General features: G+C 50.0%; 1 protein-coding gene across 1 annotated transcript in view; it reads right to left on the bottom strand.

Moving 5' to 3' along the window:
• Positions 1–1479: 1479 nt before the first annotated feature.
• Positions 1480–13038, bottom strand: part of unc119b (unc-119 homolog b (C. elegans)) — a 20469-nt gene continuing 8910 nt past the window's right edge. The window contains exons 2-5 of the mRNA XM_056285209.1: positions 5878–5991; positions 4083–4182; positions 3644–3816; positions 1480–1592 (exon numbers count right to left, since the gene is read on the bottom strand). Coding sequence (XP_056141184.1) covers positions 1480–1592; positions 3644–3816; positions 4083–4182; positions 5878–5991 — 500 coding nt within the window. The remainder of the gene's footprint in view (positions 1593–3643; positions 3817–4082; positions 4183–5877; positions 5992–13038) is intronic.

The following is a 13038-nucleotide window of genomic DNA, read 5'->3' on the forward strand; positions in this document are numbered from 1 at the left end:
AAAGAAACGGAGAGAAACAAGACCGGGCGAAGTAAGAAGGGGTACTTGTATTTTGAAAGAGAAACGGGAGGTGCGTGTACTGCATCCGCTACATTCCACAGTCTTCAGTCGATGACGTCGCCGCTTCGCAGCAAGTTTCTGAACGAAGAGCCACAGTTTCTACAGATAAAGATGTTCCCTTTCTCTTATAAAGAGTCGCCCCCCCCCCCACTTTCCTCAAGAAACAACGCAAGATTGAAAATGGACATGGGCTTACAACGCGCTGACACTGTCATGGTGTCTTTCTCTCTTTTATTTTTTTCAAATTTCTCCCCCTTTTCTCCCCAATTACCTTCCCGGTCGCTGCTCCACCCCCTCTGCCCACCCGGGGAGGGCTGCAGACTACCACGTGCCTCCTCCGATACATGTGGAGTCTCCAGCCGCGACGGCGGGGTGTTTCGCCGTGGGGGGGGGGCGTAGCGCGTGAGAGGATCACGCTATTTCCCCCCCTCCCCCCGAACAGGCGCCCCGACCGACCAGAGGAGGGGGCTAGTGCAGCGACCAGGACACGATACCCACATCCGGCTTCCCACCCGCAGACCCGGCCGACTGTGTCCGTGGGGACGCCCGAGCAAGCCGGAGGTAACACGGGGATTCGAACCGGCGATCCCCGTGTTGGTAGTCCGCTACGCTACCCGGGCGGCCCGGTGTCTTTCTCGTCTAACACAAAATAACACGCGGCAAAGGAAGTGGCTTGGTACACAAGAGGACGACGTAATCTCACCGTCGGCTCCGTTGTCCTTTACCGCCCCCTCGCCCCCCATATGTTGTCCTTTACCGCCCCGCCCCCCCCCCATATATTGTGCTTTTACCAAACAGAAAAACAAACGCGCCCTAGTCTACATACATGTCACTCACACACACAGCGAGAAAGGAGGGACAAGGTCTGAACCAATACTGGTCTAGAACCGGAAGTAACTATTCGTCTACTCTCTACAAAAGGCGCTAAGAGGATTGGAAAGGTATCTCTGAGCATAGTTTATTCTTGGACATATTGCACTAGATGACCATATTCTACTGATCCTGGACATAGAAGGAACCGGAACTACCGGACACGTGAGTGAGCATGCTTCACCCTGGCAAGCTAACAGGCGCTCATACCTAACACGGAAACCCACACGGGGAGACTCGACAAGGAAGTGAACGTATGCAAAAAAAACATTCACGTGTGTTCACACACACACACACACACACACACACACACACACACACACACACACACACACACACACACACACACACACACACACACACACACACACACAGCAGCAGCAGATAAATCTCTGCTGTTGTTGGAAGGGGGAGATGAGAGAGTGTTGAACTGATGGGATGGTTAACCCCATCGGTGTATCTGTACACTGACGCCCCCCCCCCCCCCCCGGTGGGTCGATACACGATGTCCACATCCACCCCTCTCGTCACCACGCCCCCTGGAGGTCTCTATGGTCCACCGTTGTAGGAGTAGTCCGCCTTGTTGTGCATCACCAGCTTGTTGTCCACAAAGTAGAAGCTGTCCGACTGGGTCTCGTACGGGTGCAGGATCATCTCCCTCACTGCAGGGGCAGAACGAAGCAAGAGGTGTGTTACAGGGGTAAATACATGTGTGGACCATTAACGTGTTCTCAGATGAGAGAACAGTTCCCCCTAAATAACATCCCACACCTCACATTTGCGGGTGGTTCTTCTCTGACAGAGGTAATAACTAGAAAGCACATTTCCTGGAGAAGCTGTGCGGACTTGCTGAGCGTGGCGGCAAGCGGTGCTTTATACTGGTGCTGCTAGCAACTGGACTAGTCCTCTGCACTTCAGAACATTCTGCCAATCACTTCTTGGGGCGAACCCCCCCCCCCCACTAAACTCTAATCAACGGTTCGTCTATCCAAGGCCTTCCTGCTTGCAGAATTGTGTGAAAATCAGCCCATTTGCTTTGGATCTATATTTTGCTGATGGGCAAACACATAACTTGCTGGTCCTCCCGGTTCCTACAGGTGGGAGATGTTCTCAGACCAACACGTGACATCATGTCCTTTGGCAGTCGTATCCCTCGCCACCGTATCCGGCCCCATTCATGTTAGAGGTAGGGTCAGGTTCAGAGGTTACGGGTATCAAACAGGGATCTGAGATCTCTCACTTGCAGGAATCAGGACGCGCTTGTTAAAGATAAATATGATGGTCAGCCCATGCATGAGACATTCTCCCCCCCCTTTTTTTTCTCCCGAATTGTACTTGGCCAATTACCCCGCTCTTCTGAGCCGTCCCGGTTGCTGCTCCACCCCCTGCCGCCGATCCGGGGTGGACTGCAGACTACCACATGCCTCCTCCGATACATGTGGAGTCACCAGCCGCTTCTTTTCACCTGACAGTGAGGAGTTTCACCAGCGCATGGGAGGATCACGCTATTCCTCCCCAGTCCCCCCCCCCAACAGGCGCCCCAACCGACCAGAGGAGGGGGCTAGCGCAGCGACCAGGACACATACCCACATCCGGCTTCCCACCCACAGACACGGCCAATTGTGTGTGTAGGGACGGCCGACCAAGCCGGAGGTAACGCGGGGAATTCGAACCAGAGATCCTCGTGTTGTTACCAAGGCAACGGTACAGACCAAAATATACAAACGAACTTCCGCACCCGTCAGTTTTTCTTTGGGCTGTCGCCTCATGACATCACAGAGAGCAGGCCTGTCACACTGTGCCGTCAGCATGGCAGATGATAGACAGGACCCTCGACACGCTGTTCTGTGAAGTCATGCAGTTGATTTGAGGGGCTCGTTCACAAAAAGTAACGTTGTTAAATGCTGTTAGTTTCTCAGGTGCCCCGGTAGTGACGCCCCGGTTCTGCAACACTGACCCGTTTATACTGTAACGACCACGGAGGACTAGACTCACTGGCCCTTGGCCAACGTGTTGGACTGGTTAATGTAGTCGCCCGTGGTGCGGGAGACCCGGGTTCGCGTCCCGGCTGCGGCGGTTCCCGGGCTGCCCCCCCCCCCCCGTATTAACTACAATACTTTACACTAAACATCACACACAACGGCTGAAAACATGTGCGTGTGTGTTTAAGTGTGTATGCAGGTTTGTGTGTGTGTGTGTGTGTGTGTGTGTATGCATGCAGGTCTGTGTGCGTGCGTGTTTGTTTAGGTGTGTATGCAGGTCTGTGTGTGTATGCATGTGTGTGTGTGTGTGTGTTTAGGTGTGTATGCAGGTCTGTGTGTGTGTGTGCGTGTTTAAGTGTGCATGCAGGTGTGTGTGTGTGTGTGTGTGTGTGTGTGTGTGTGTGCGCGCGCACACGTGTGTGTGCGTGAGTGTGTGTGTGTGTGTTTAAGTGTATGCAGGTCTGTGTGTGTTTAAGTGTGTATGCAGGTGTGTGTGTGTGTGCGTGTGTGTGTGTGTGTGTGTGTGTTTAAGTGTGTATGCAGGTCTGTGTGTGTGTTTAAGTGTGTATGTGCATGTGTATGTGTTTAAATGTGTATGCAGGTGTGTGTGTGTGTGTGTTTAAGTGTGTATGCAGGTGTGTTAAGGTGTGTGTGTGTGTGTGTGTGTGTGTGTTTAAGTGTGTGTGTGTGTGTGTGTGTGTGTGTGTGTGTGTGTGTGTGTGTGTACTCACTAATCTCCTCAGACAGCGGTGGGAATTCGTAGATGTGTTCGCAGGTGTTCTTGCTGCTGGGCATGCAGAAGCCAAACTCAAAGTCGAAGCTCTTTAGCAGCTTCTCTCTGAAATAGTGCCTCTCGATCATCCTGAAGTTGTCTATCGGCATGTCCCCCACAGTAAACTCCACACTGCGGGGACGGATGTAGGGAAGAAGAGAAGAGAAGAGAAAGCGAGACAGACAGGAGACAAACAGAGACAATGGGGAAGAGATGAGAGAAAGAAGAGAGACAACCCCCCCCCCTATAATTATAGCCTTGATGTAAATTATGCATAAAATAAATAATCACACCGGCGACAGCAGATCAGCTAATGAAGCGGCTCTGGTCTGATCCGGGTCACACAACACTTAACATGTACAGTATTGGTATACACGCATACACATATAAACACTTACGTGGCCCCCACTTGCCGCAGTCGCAGGAAGGCCGGGGTGAACTGGTAGCGGACAAAACGGCCGGCGTTTGGGTCAATGTCTGTCTTCTCCCCTGCTCTCTCTGAGCCCAACAGAACAGAACAGAACTTTATGTGTGGGGATTTGCCTCATGCTCCAGTGTAGCACAGTTTAATACAGACACGATAACTTAAATACAAACCCTAATCGTCAAGGCTCAGCGTTTTTGGTTTCTATTTTTCAAAGCCATCCAGCATACCGAATTTGGCCACAAGAGGGCGCTGTTGCATAACCTCACACGAAAAGGAACAACTTTTGGATCCGCGGAAACATAAAATCCGCGGGAAAATCACTTTAAAAATCTGGCTATTTTTTTGGTGAAAATCGGTAAAAACCGAAAACGCTGAGCCTTGCTAATCACAGACAACAACACACAGCAGCAACACAACAGACATTTCAGTTGGTATTACCCGTCACACCTTCAAAAAAAGAGGACAAAACATACACCCCCTGCTGGAATACTGGTTGAGATTGACATTATCAATGTACCGGTTTAAGATTACAGGTAGTCCCCGGGTTACGAACGCCCATACTTACGAACCGACCTCCGTAAAGTCTATTTCTTTAGAAACCGCTGCGCGTTTTAGGGGGTTCATCGTTTTAGGTAAAATATATACTATATACCAGGACAAACATTTGGCCAAGTGACGCCAGATGTGAACTGTACGTAACTGTTCCGACTTACATACAGATTCGACTTACGAGCAGACTCAGACCCAGACCTCGTTCGTAACCCGGGGACTTCCTGTATTTTCAGGAGTAGATTGAAGTAAACACACTTTTACCGTGTCACAATTTCATTTAGCAGATGTTTTTATCCAAAGCGATGTACATCTGAGAGTTAATACAACACAAGCAAGGATCTAGCCAGGGGACAACAACGCAAGTAAGTGCCAAAAAACTAGGTTCAAGTCCAATAGGACATAGGTGTCAACAGGCAGTGCACAAAGACAAAAGGTCCATAGAGGGGAATTTTTCTTTCTTTTGCACTTGCTCTTTTTGTTGTTGGGATTTTCCCCCCTTTTTCTCCCCAGTTGTACCCGTCCAATTACCCAACTCTTCCGAGCTGTCCCGGTCGCTGCTCCACCCCCACTGCCGATCCGGGGAGGGCTGCAGACCATCACATGCCTCCTCCGATACAAGTGGAGTCGCCAGCTGCTTCATTTCACCTGACAGTCAGGAGTTGCACCAGGGGGACGCAGCGCGTGGGAGAATCACGCCACCCCCCCCCCGAACTGACGCCCTGACCGACCAGAGGAGGCGCTAGTGCAGCGACCAGGACACACACACCCACATCCGGCTTCCCACCCGCAGACATGGCCAATCGTGTCTGTTGGTACGCCCGACCAAGCTGGAGGTAACACGGGGATTTGAACCAGCGAGCCCCGTGTTGGTAGGCAACGGAATAGACCGCTACGCTACCTGGACGCCCCTGCACTTGCTTTTTTTAATAAACTAACAACCACCACTTTGTCAGCAAATAACTGCGAGAGATGACCAGAGAACATGAATGTGACCGAGCCTTCATCGGCATGCATCTTTTTGTATACTGTACACCGATGGGTGGTGAGAGGATTGGCTGGGCGCCCAGCGGTGGAGGACTGTGGCTGTAGCACAGCAGCTCGCAGGTGTGGGTGTTTGTAGCTGAGCCCATATGAAGCAGGGCTTTGCTGCACAGGAGGGGATCCCATTTTCCCCGGGTGAACCTGTAGGAGTCCCCTGGCGAATGCTGTCTCACCTGTAGACGGGGGCTTGGTGATTTCAAACAGTACTGTGCCCGTCTCCATGTCTCTGATCTTGAACCTGGTGAAGTCAATGTTGAACACATTTTCATCCGGTCCACACAGATAATCTGGAGTTAAACAGAGAGAGAGAGAGAATTAGAGATGGAAACCACTTCTTTGTGGTCAAGAGAGAAATCAGAACAGCATCAATTAGGACTGATGTAAAGCGATGTAACGTGTACCGACCTTATCCGTTGTTGTTGTACGCGGGGGGTGCCCAACTCCAGGCCTCGGGGGCCGCAGCGTCTCCGGGTATTTGTTCCAACCATGCACTACACCACCCGATTTAACCCGTTCCTTTCCCTCCTTGGTCCAAGAGGTGAGCTAATTAGTTAAATCAGGCGGCGTGGTGCATGGTTGGAACCAATACCCGGAGACGCTGCGGCCCTCGAGGCCTGGATTTGGGCACCTCTGTTGCACGCTACCAGGAGAGGAATCCCAGTTTATTCAGTTCATTTGGGGGCGATCTCAATACAAAATGACCACCTCCCATGAAGAGCGTGTATGGAAACCCTCGCCATTGTTTTTGGGTCATTACACAGGAATAAAATGTAGACCGGACTGGCAGCTCTTGCTGTTTTTCATTTACTCAGTGCTCATTCTCTGTTCATGTCCTTTAAATAAAATCTTCATTTCTTTTTTTATCAAATTTTATACAACTCTCTCCGTTGCTTAGAATAGGAGGTCTATCACGGAAATTTGAAGTAAAATATTCACTGGTTAAAAAAAAAGGGGGGGGGAGACCATGAGAAAAAAGTAAACCACTGCCAAAGAAAGAAAGAAAAGAAAGATCAGGGGACAAACAACAGAACAGCCTTTTTGTTTCCGCTTGCCGTCTAATTGGCGCCGCGCGCGCACAGCATTTGCCCTTCGTTTCATCACCACCTGATAGGCAGCCATTAAAAAACGGCCCCCTTGCTCTCAGTCTGGCGCAACGACCGCCCATAATACCCAAGCACGAGAGTCAACTGCACGAAGACGCAGACAGACGCCGTCAAGCGACCCCTGGGAAAACAGATAACAGCATTCCTATTGGTGATTATTAAACCTGCGTGCCCCCCCCCCCACACACACACACGCGGAGTGGGAAAGAGAGGGGAGTTATTTTTACTGCTCTAATCCTTCCTGCCATCACCAGGCAGTGTCACTGCTTATTAGCGTTCCCTGACCGAGCAGCCACTTCCTGCTTCCTGTTCAGCCCAATGCCACGGGGCAGGCGGGCAGGTGTAACTATAAAATCCACCGCCAAGACCTGTCCGGTCGGCTTACGCCGGCGCTGCGAGCTCACGAACCCTCGGGAAGACGAGTGACCAAAGAAATGCATATGGGGAGGCGGGGAGAGAGGGGGGGGTTGTTTCCACTCGCGTCAACACGGATCTGTGCAGCCGTGGTCATCAAAACATGATGAAGGTGACTGCGGGGCACCGCTGACTCGGTGTGCGTTAGGCTCAAGGTGAGTTAAGTAATCAGACCACAGCGCGGACCAAGCTCCGCCCTGAAGGCTGCGCCGCGCATCAAACCATGCCCCCCCCAAGCGTGTCTGCCCCCCCCCCTCGGGGATGAATAAAGTATTCTGGTTCTGGTTCTGATTTGTTCACTTCATGCAACAGTAACAACGATTTCTGATGTGGTTGTTGTGACAGTGTGTGTGTGTGTGTGTGTGTGTGTGTGTGTGTGTGTGTGTGTGTGTGTGTGTGTGTGTGTGTGTGTGTGTGTGTGTGTGTGTGTGTGTCTGTGTGTGTGTCTGTGTGCGTGCGTGACCACATGGATGTCTGTCTGACTCTCAGCTCAGTGTCTGTATTTCCTTCCTGTTCGATGTTCAGACTTTTGGTTGTCTGTGCACGCGGTCCCCTTCCTGGTCTGATCGGGTGTGATGGCGCCGCCTGTCCGTCAGCGCGAGCGCTGAGGCTGGCTCGCTCTTCAGCGCTCCTCCCTCAGCTCTGCAGCGCGTCCCGTTCCGCCCCGAACGCAGCTTGGAGGAGGTAGCTGGTGTTTTCATGCGCTGCCTTCTTTCACGCATATAAAAAATGCAACCACCGTCCTCCTCAGCAGCAACATCGCGTCAAAAGAAGACAAACGCGGGCGTCCGGGTAGCGTGGTGGTCCGTCGCCTACCAACACGGGGATCGCTGGTTCGAATCCCCGCGTTACCCCTCGGTCGGGCGTCCCTACAGACACAATTGGCTGGGTCTGCGGGTGGGAAGCCGGATGTGGGTATGTGTACTGGTCGCTGCACTAGCGCCTCCTCTGGTCCGGGGGGGGGGGATAGCGTGATCCTCCCACGCGCTACGTCCCCCTGGTGAAACTCCTCACTGTCAGGTGAAAAGAAGCGACCGGGGACTCCACGCATGCGGTAGTGTGCAGCCCCCCCGAATCGGCAGAGGGGGCGGAGCGGCCACCGGGACGGCTGGGAAGAGTGGGTTAATTGTCCAAGTACAATTAGAGGAGAAAAAGGGGAGATAATAAAAAATAAATAAAATAAAAAAGAAGAAGAAAATACTACACCAATACAATCCATCCTAATGTTAATAAGTGTGCGTGGACTGTGTGGGGTTTGTGAGCGTGTGGGTGTGTTGTATGTGTGGGCAAGTGTGTATGTGTATTTGCCACATCTGTACACACCTAACATCACACAGCTGGAGTCGTCGTCCTCTCTGTGCTATGCTAGCGCTAATAGCTACCTCTGAGCCTTCTAATGATATCCTATGAGGACGCATATGAGTGAGAACGAAGGAGAAAGAGAAGGACGGAGAGAGAGACGAGAGTCATGCTTCCTGGAGTACTTTACAGTCAGTGTGCCGATCACCACACACACACACACACACACACACACACACACACACACACACACACACACACACACACACACACACACACACACACACACACACAGAAATACTGAAGTCACGCTCTGCTTTCCTCCTGGGCCATATGGAATAAGACAAACGGCCTGAGCAGTAGAGTTTGATAGAATATGGCGAAGTATGTCCACCAGTCTATGCTATGTATGACAGACAGGGAGGGAGGGAGGGAGAGAGAGAGAGAGAGAGAGAGTGTGTGTGCGTGTGTGAGGGAGTGAGTGAGTGATCAGTGTGTGTGTATGTAAGTGAGTGAGTGATCAGTGTGTGTGTATGTAAGTGAGTGAGTGATCAGTGTGTGTGTATGTGAGTGAGTGATCAGTGTGTGTGTGTGTAAGTGAGTGAGTGATCAGTGTGTGTGTGTAAGTGAGTGAGTGATCAGTGTGTGTGTGTGTAAGTGAGTGAGTGATCAGTGTGTGTGTGTGTAAGTGAGTGAGTGATCAGTGTGTGTGTATATGTAAGTGAGTGAGTGAGTGATCAGTGTGTGTAAGTGAGTGAGTGATCAGTGTGTGTGTGTGTGTGTGAATGAGTGAGTGAGTGATCAGTGTGTGTGTGTAAGTGAGTGAGTGATCAGTGTGTGTGTGTAAGTGAGTGAGTGATCAGTGTGTGTGTATGTGAGTGAGTGAGTGAGTGAGTGATAAGTATGTGTGTGTAAGTGAGTGAGTGATCAGTGTGTGTGTATGTGAGTGAGTGAGTGATCAGTTGGTGTGTGTATGTGAGTGAGTGAGTGAGTGATCAGTGTGTGTGTGTGAGTGAGTGATCAGTGTGTGTGTATGTGAGTGAGTGATCAGTGTGTGTGTATGTGAGTGAGTGATTAGTGTCTGTATGAGTGAGTGAGTGAGTGATCGATCGATCGATCAGTGTGTGTGATCAGTGACTGTATGTGAGTCAGTGTGTGTGTGTGTGCGTGTGTGTGTGTGTGTGTGTGTGTGTGTGTGTGTGTGTGTGTGTGTGTGTGTGTGTGTGTGTGTGCCTACAGTACGTTAGTAACTCATGATCATCATCTCCTGTTAATGCTGAAGGAAAATTCTGTTGTTGTTTGTACCCCCTGGCTCCTATCGTTGTAGTTTCTTTTTAACCATTGTACATAGTATCAGTTATATCACTGTACTCACTGGCTTCATTTTGGACATTTCAGATACGTGACCACTGCTGGACTCAGTTTTACTACTGGATCTTATGGGACAACTGCACACTATCCCAAACCTGTCTTCTCTACAACAAACAACAACAAAACGACAAATAACGTGTTCCTGGTAGACTTTGTACATGAGTTCCCATTATCTCAGAATGTTGTTCATGAGCGGGGTACTACCCCCCGTGGTAAGGAAGATGGCCACTCCTACCAGCAGAACCAGGAAATACACCCGGCCATCCATTATCCAAGCCGCTTATCCGAAGTCAGGTCACAGGATGCTGGACAGGCCGCCAGGGACACACACGCACACACACACACACACACACACACACACACACCCACACCCACCCCCACACCCACACACACACACATACACACACACACCTAGTGACTATTTAGTACGGCGGATTCACCTGACCTACATGTCTTTGGACTGTGGGAGGAAACCAGAGCACCCAGAGGAAACCCACGCAGACACGGGGGGAACATGCAAACTCCACACAGAGGACGACCTGGGATGACCCCTAAGGTTGAACTACCCCGGGGCTTGAACCCACGACCTTCATGCTGTGAGGTGACCATGCTAACCACTGCGCCACCATGCCGCCTTCCCACATCCAACATCTCCAAAATGAAGGCAGTGGGTGAAATTACATCATAACCGATATGCATATCGGCAAAAACTATGAGGACCCAGGCTGTAATAAAAAAACGTATTTTTCCTTTGAATTGTGAGCTATTGATACGGGTTTTATAACATATGCATAGCAAAAGGCAATGTTTGAGGTAAATGTTTAAGTGTGTACCAGTCATCCCATCTCCGGGTGGCTTTCACAGCGGCTGTGGTGTAAAACTGCTGTGCTTCAGACGACACGTCTGCACGAAGCCGCCGACGCAGCAATAAACCTACAGCTCTACTAACAGGTGATTTCTACTGCGTTACATTCAGGCCCCGGAAATGCATGTGCCGTCTCTAACTAGCAAGATACGGTTTCATCCGCTGACCCTCTGGTGTCATTTCTGCATTATTGGATTGTCTGAACAGGATCCTTTCCCGGTCTTTTAAAGTTCGGGTTGGGACCCACAGACAGAAAAGGCTTCACACAGCTATTGGGCCTTCACACGGGCTCCATAGAGAGATACCTCTTTCATTATAGTCTATTTTGATAGATAATAGTAACTATATTATATATATATGTGTGTGTGTGTGTGTATATATATATACATATATATATATATATATACATATATATATATATATATATATATATATATATATATATATATATATATATATATATATATATATATGAGCGGCATGGTGGTCGCCTCACAGCAAGAAGGTCCTGGGTTCGAGTCCCACGGTAGTCCTCTGTGTGGAGTTTGCATGTTCTCCCCGTGTCTGTGTGGGTTTCCGCCGGGGGCTCCAGTTTCCTCCCACAGTCCAAAGACATGTAGGTCAGGTGAGTCAGCCGTACTAAATTGTCCCTAGGTGTTAATGTGTGTGTTTGTGTGTGTGTGGGCCCTGTGATGGACTGGCGGCTTGTCCAGGGTGTCTCCCCACCTGCTGCCCAATGACTGCTGGGATAGACTCCAGCATCCCCGTGACCCTGAGAGTGAGGATAAGTGGTTTGGATAATGGATGGATGGATGGATGGATGGATGGCTATATATATATATATATATATATATATATATATATATATATATATATATATATACATAAATTTGCTATTCAAAGGGGGAACCATAAATTACCTTGGTGATCTTAGAAGCTGGTGCCAACTTGCTTCATTTTTAACGGCCACCGTGCATTTACATATTTTGGCTCATTCCCCACCAGTGATGTGTTACACATTTTGAGGGCACCTTGTTCACGGTTTGGTGCCATTTGGGTGGACGTGTTGTGGATGTGATTCTGGTAAAGGGCTACTAGCCACTGTGAGGCTCGCCAGAGACAGTCGCTTTATCAAACTGAACGTCAAAAGCCACATGCAGAACGAGAGAGAGAGAGAGAGAGAGAGAGAGAGAGAGAGAGAGAGAGAGAGAGAGAGAGAGAGAGAGAGAGAGAGAGAGAGAGAGAGAGAGAGAGAGAGAGAGAGAGAGAGAGAGAGAGAGAGAGAGAGAGAGAGAGAGGGAGGGGGAGGGGGAGAGAGAGAGATCAGGCGGCCACAAGGTAACAGACATTTCAGTAATGGCGGAAAACATTTCCTGTCTGTCACAGCAAACCACAGCAAGAAGTGACAGGAAGTTAACCAGGACCGCTACCTGGCTATAAAACAGGGCTTATCTCCTTATCTTTCTGTCTTTGCTCTTTTCTAACACACAGGACACCACACACACGCGCACACACGCGCACACACGCGCACACACATGCACACACATGCACGCACATGCACACACATGCTCACACACATGCACGCACACACACACACACACACATGCACACACGCGTGTAAACGCTCTTCCTCAGCAGCAGACTGACACGAGCGCTTGCTGTGTTTCAGTCACACTGACGATAAAACACACTCACACACCAACCATAGAAACAAGCAGCGACGTGTGCATGGGCATACTTACAAAAGATGCTCCAGATTACAATACTGATTACTGCAGCATTGAAATTTTGGGTAATTCCATTTTCCACATGACTGAGTCCCCCCCCCACCCCCTCCCCCAAGAGTGGCTCAGCAGAAAATGGGTTTGCAAAGATTTTTCCCTTTTCTTTTCCCCCGGCATTCATCTCTTTCTATCACAAAAGCTCAGCACCATGTGAATATTTTAACGGTATGGTGCGTCATGGTTGAACACATTTCAGGAACGATTATCTAGAAACCTTCTATCAGCCGTGAGCCTGCTTGCCTGGCAGCCCCCTTCGCTGCAGATCTGGTGCAGAACTGACCAGTGACCTAAAATAGACTGGTCAAAAAACTCAACCCCGATCATATAACCTAGTTTATAGCCCCAAAGAGCCAGTTCTCTCCCGATGCTCTGATCCAACACCAGGCCGGGTGTAAAGGGACCTTCTAGTATGAGGGCTTTAGATAACTGGCATATGAAACCATATTAAAGGCTTACAAACTCAACATGCACACGGGCTAAATTGCAGCTGACACAGAT

The sequence above is a fragment of the Lampris incognitus genome, chromosome 8 (assembly GCF_029633865.1).
Source record: "Lampris incognitus isolate fLamInc1 chromosome 8, fLamInc1.hap2, whole genome shotgun sequence".
Taxonomy (NCBI): domain Eukaryota; kingdom Metazoa; phylum Chordata; class Actinopteri; order Lampriformes; family Lampridae; genus Lampris; species Lampris incognitus.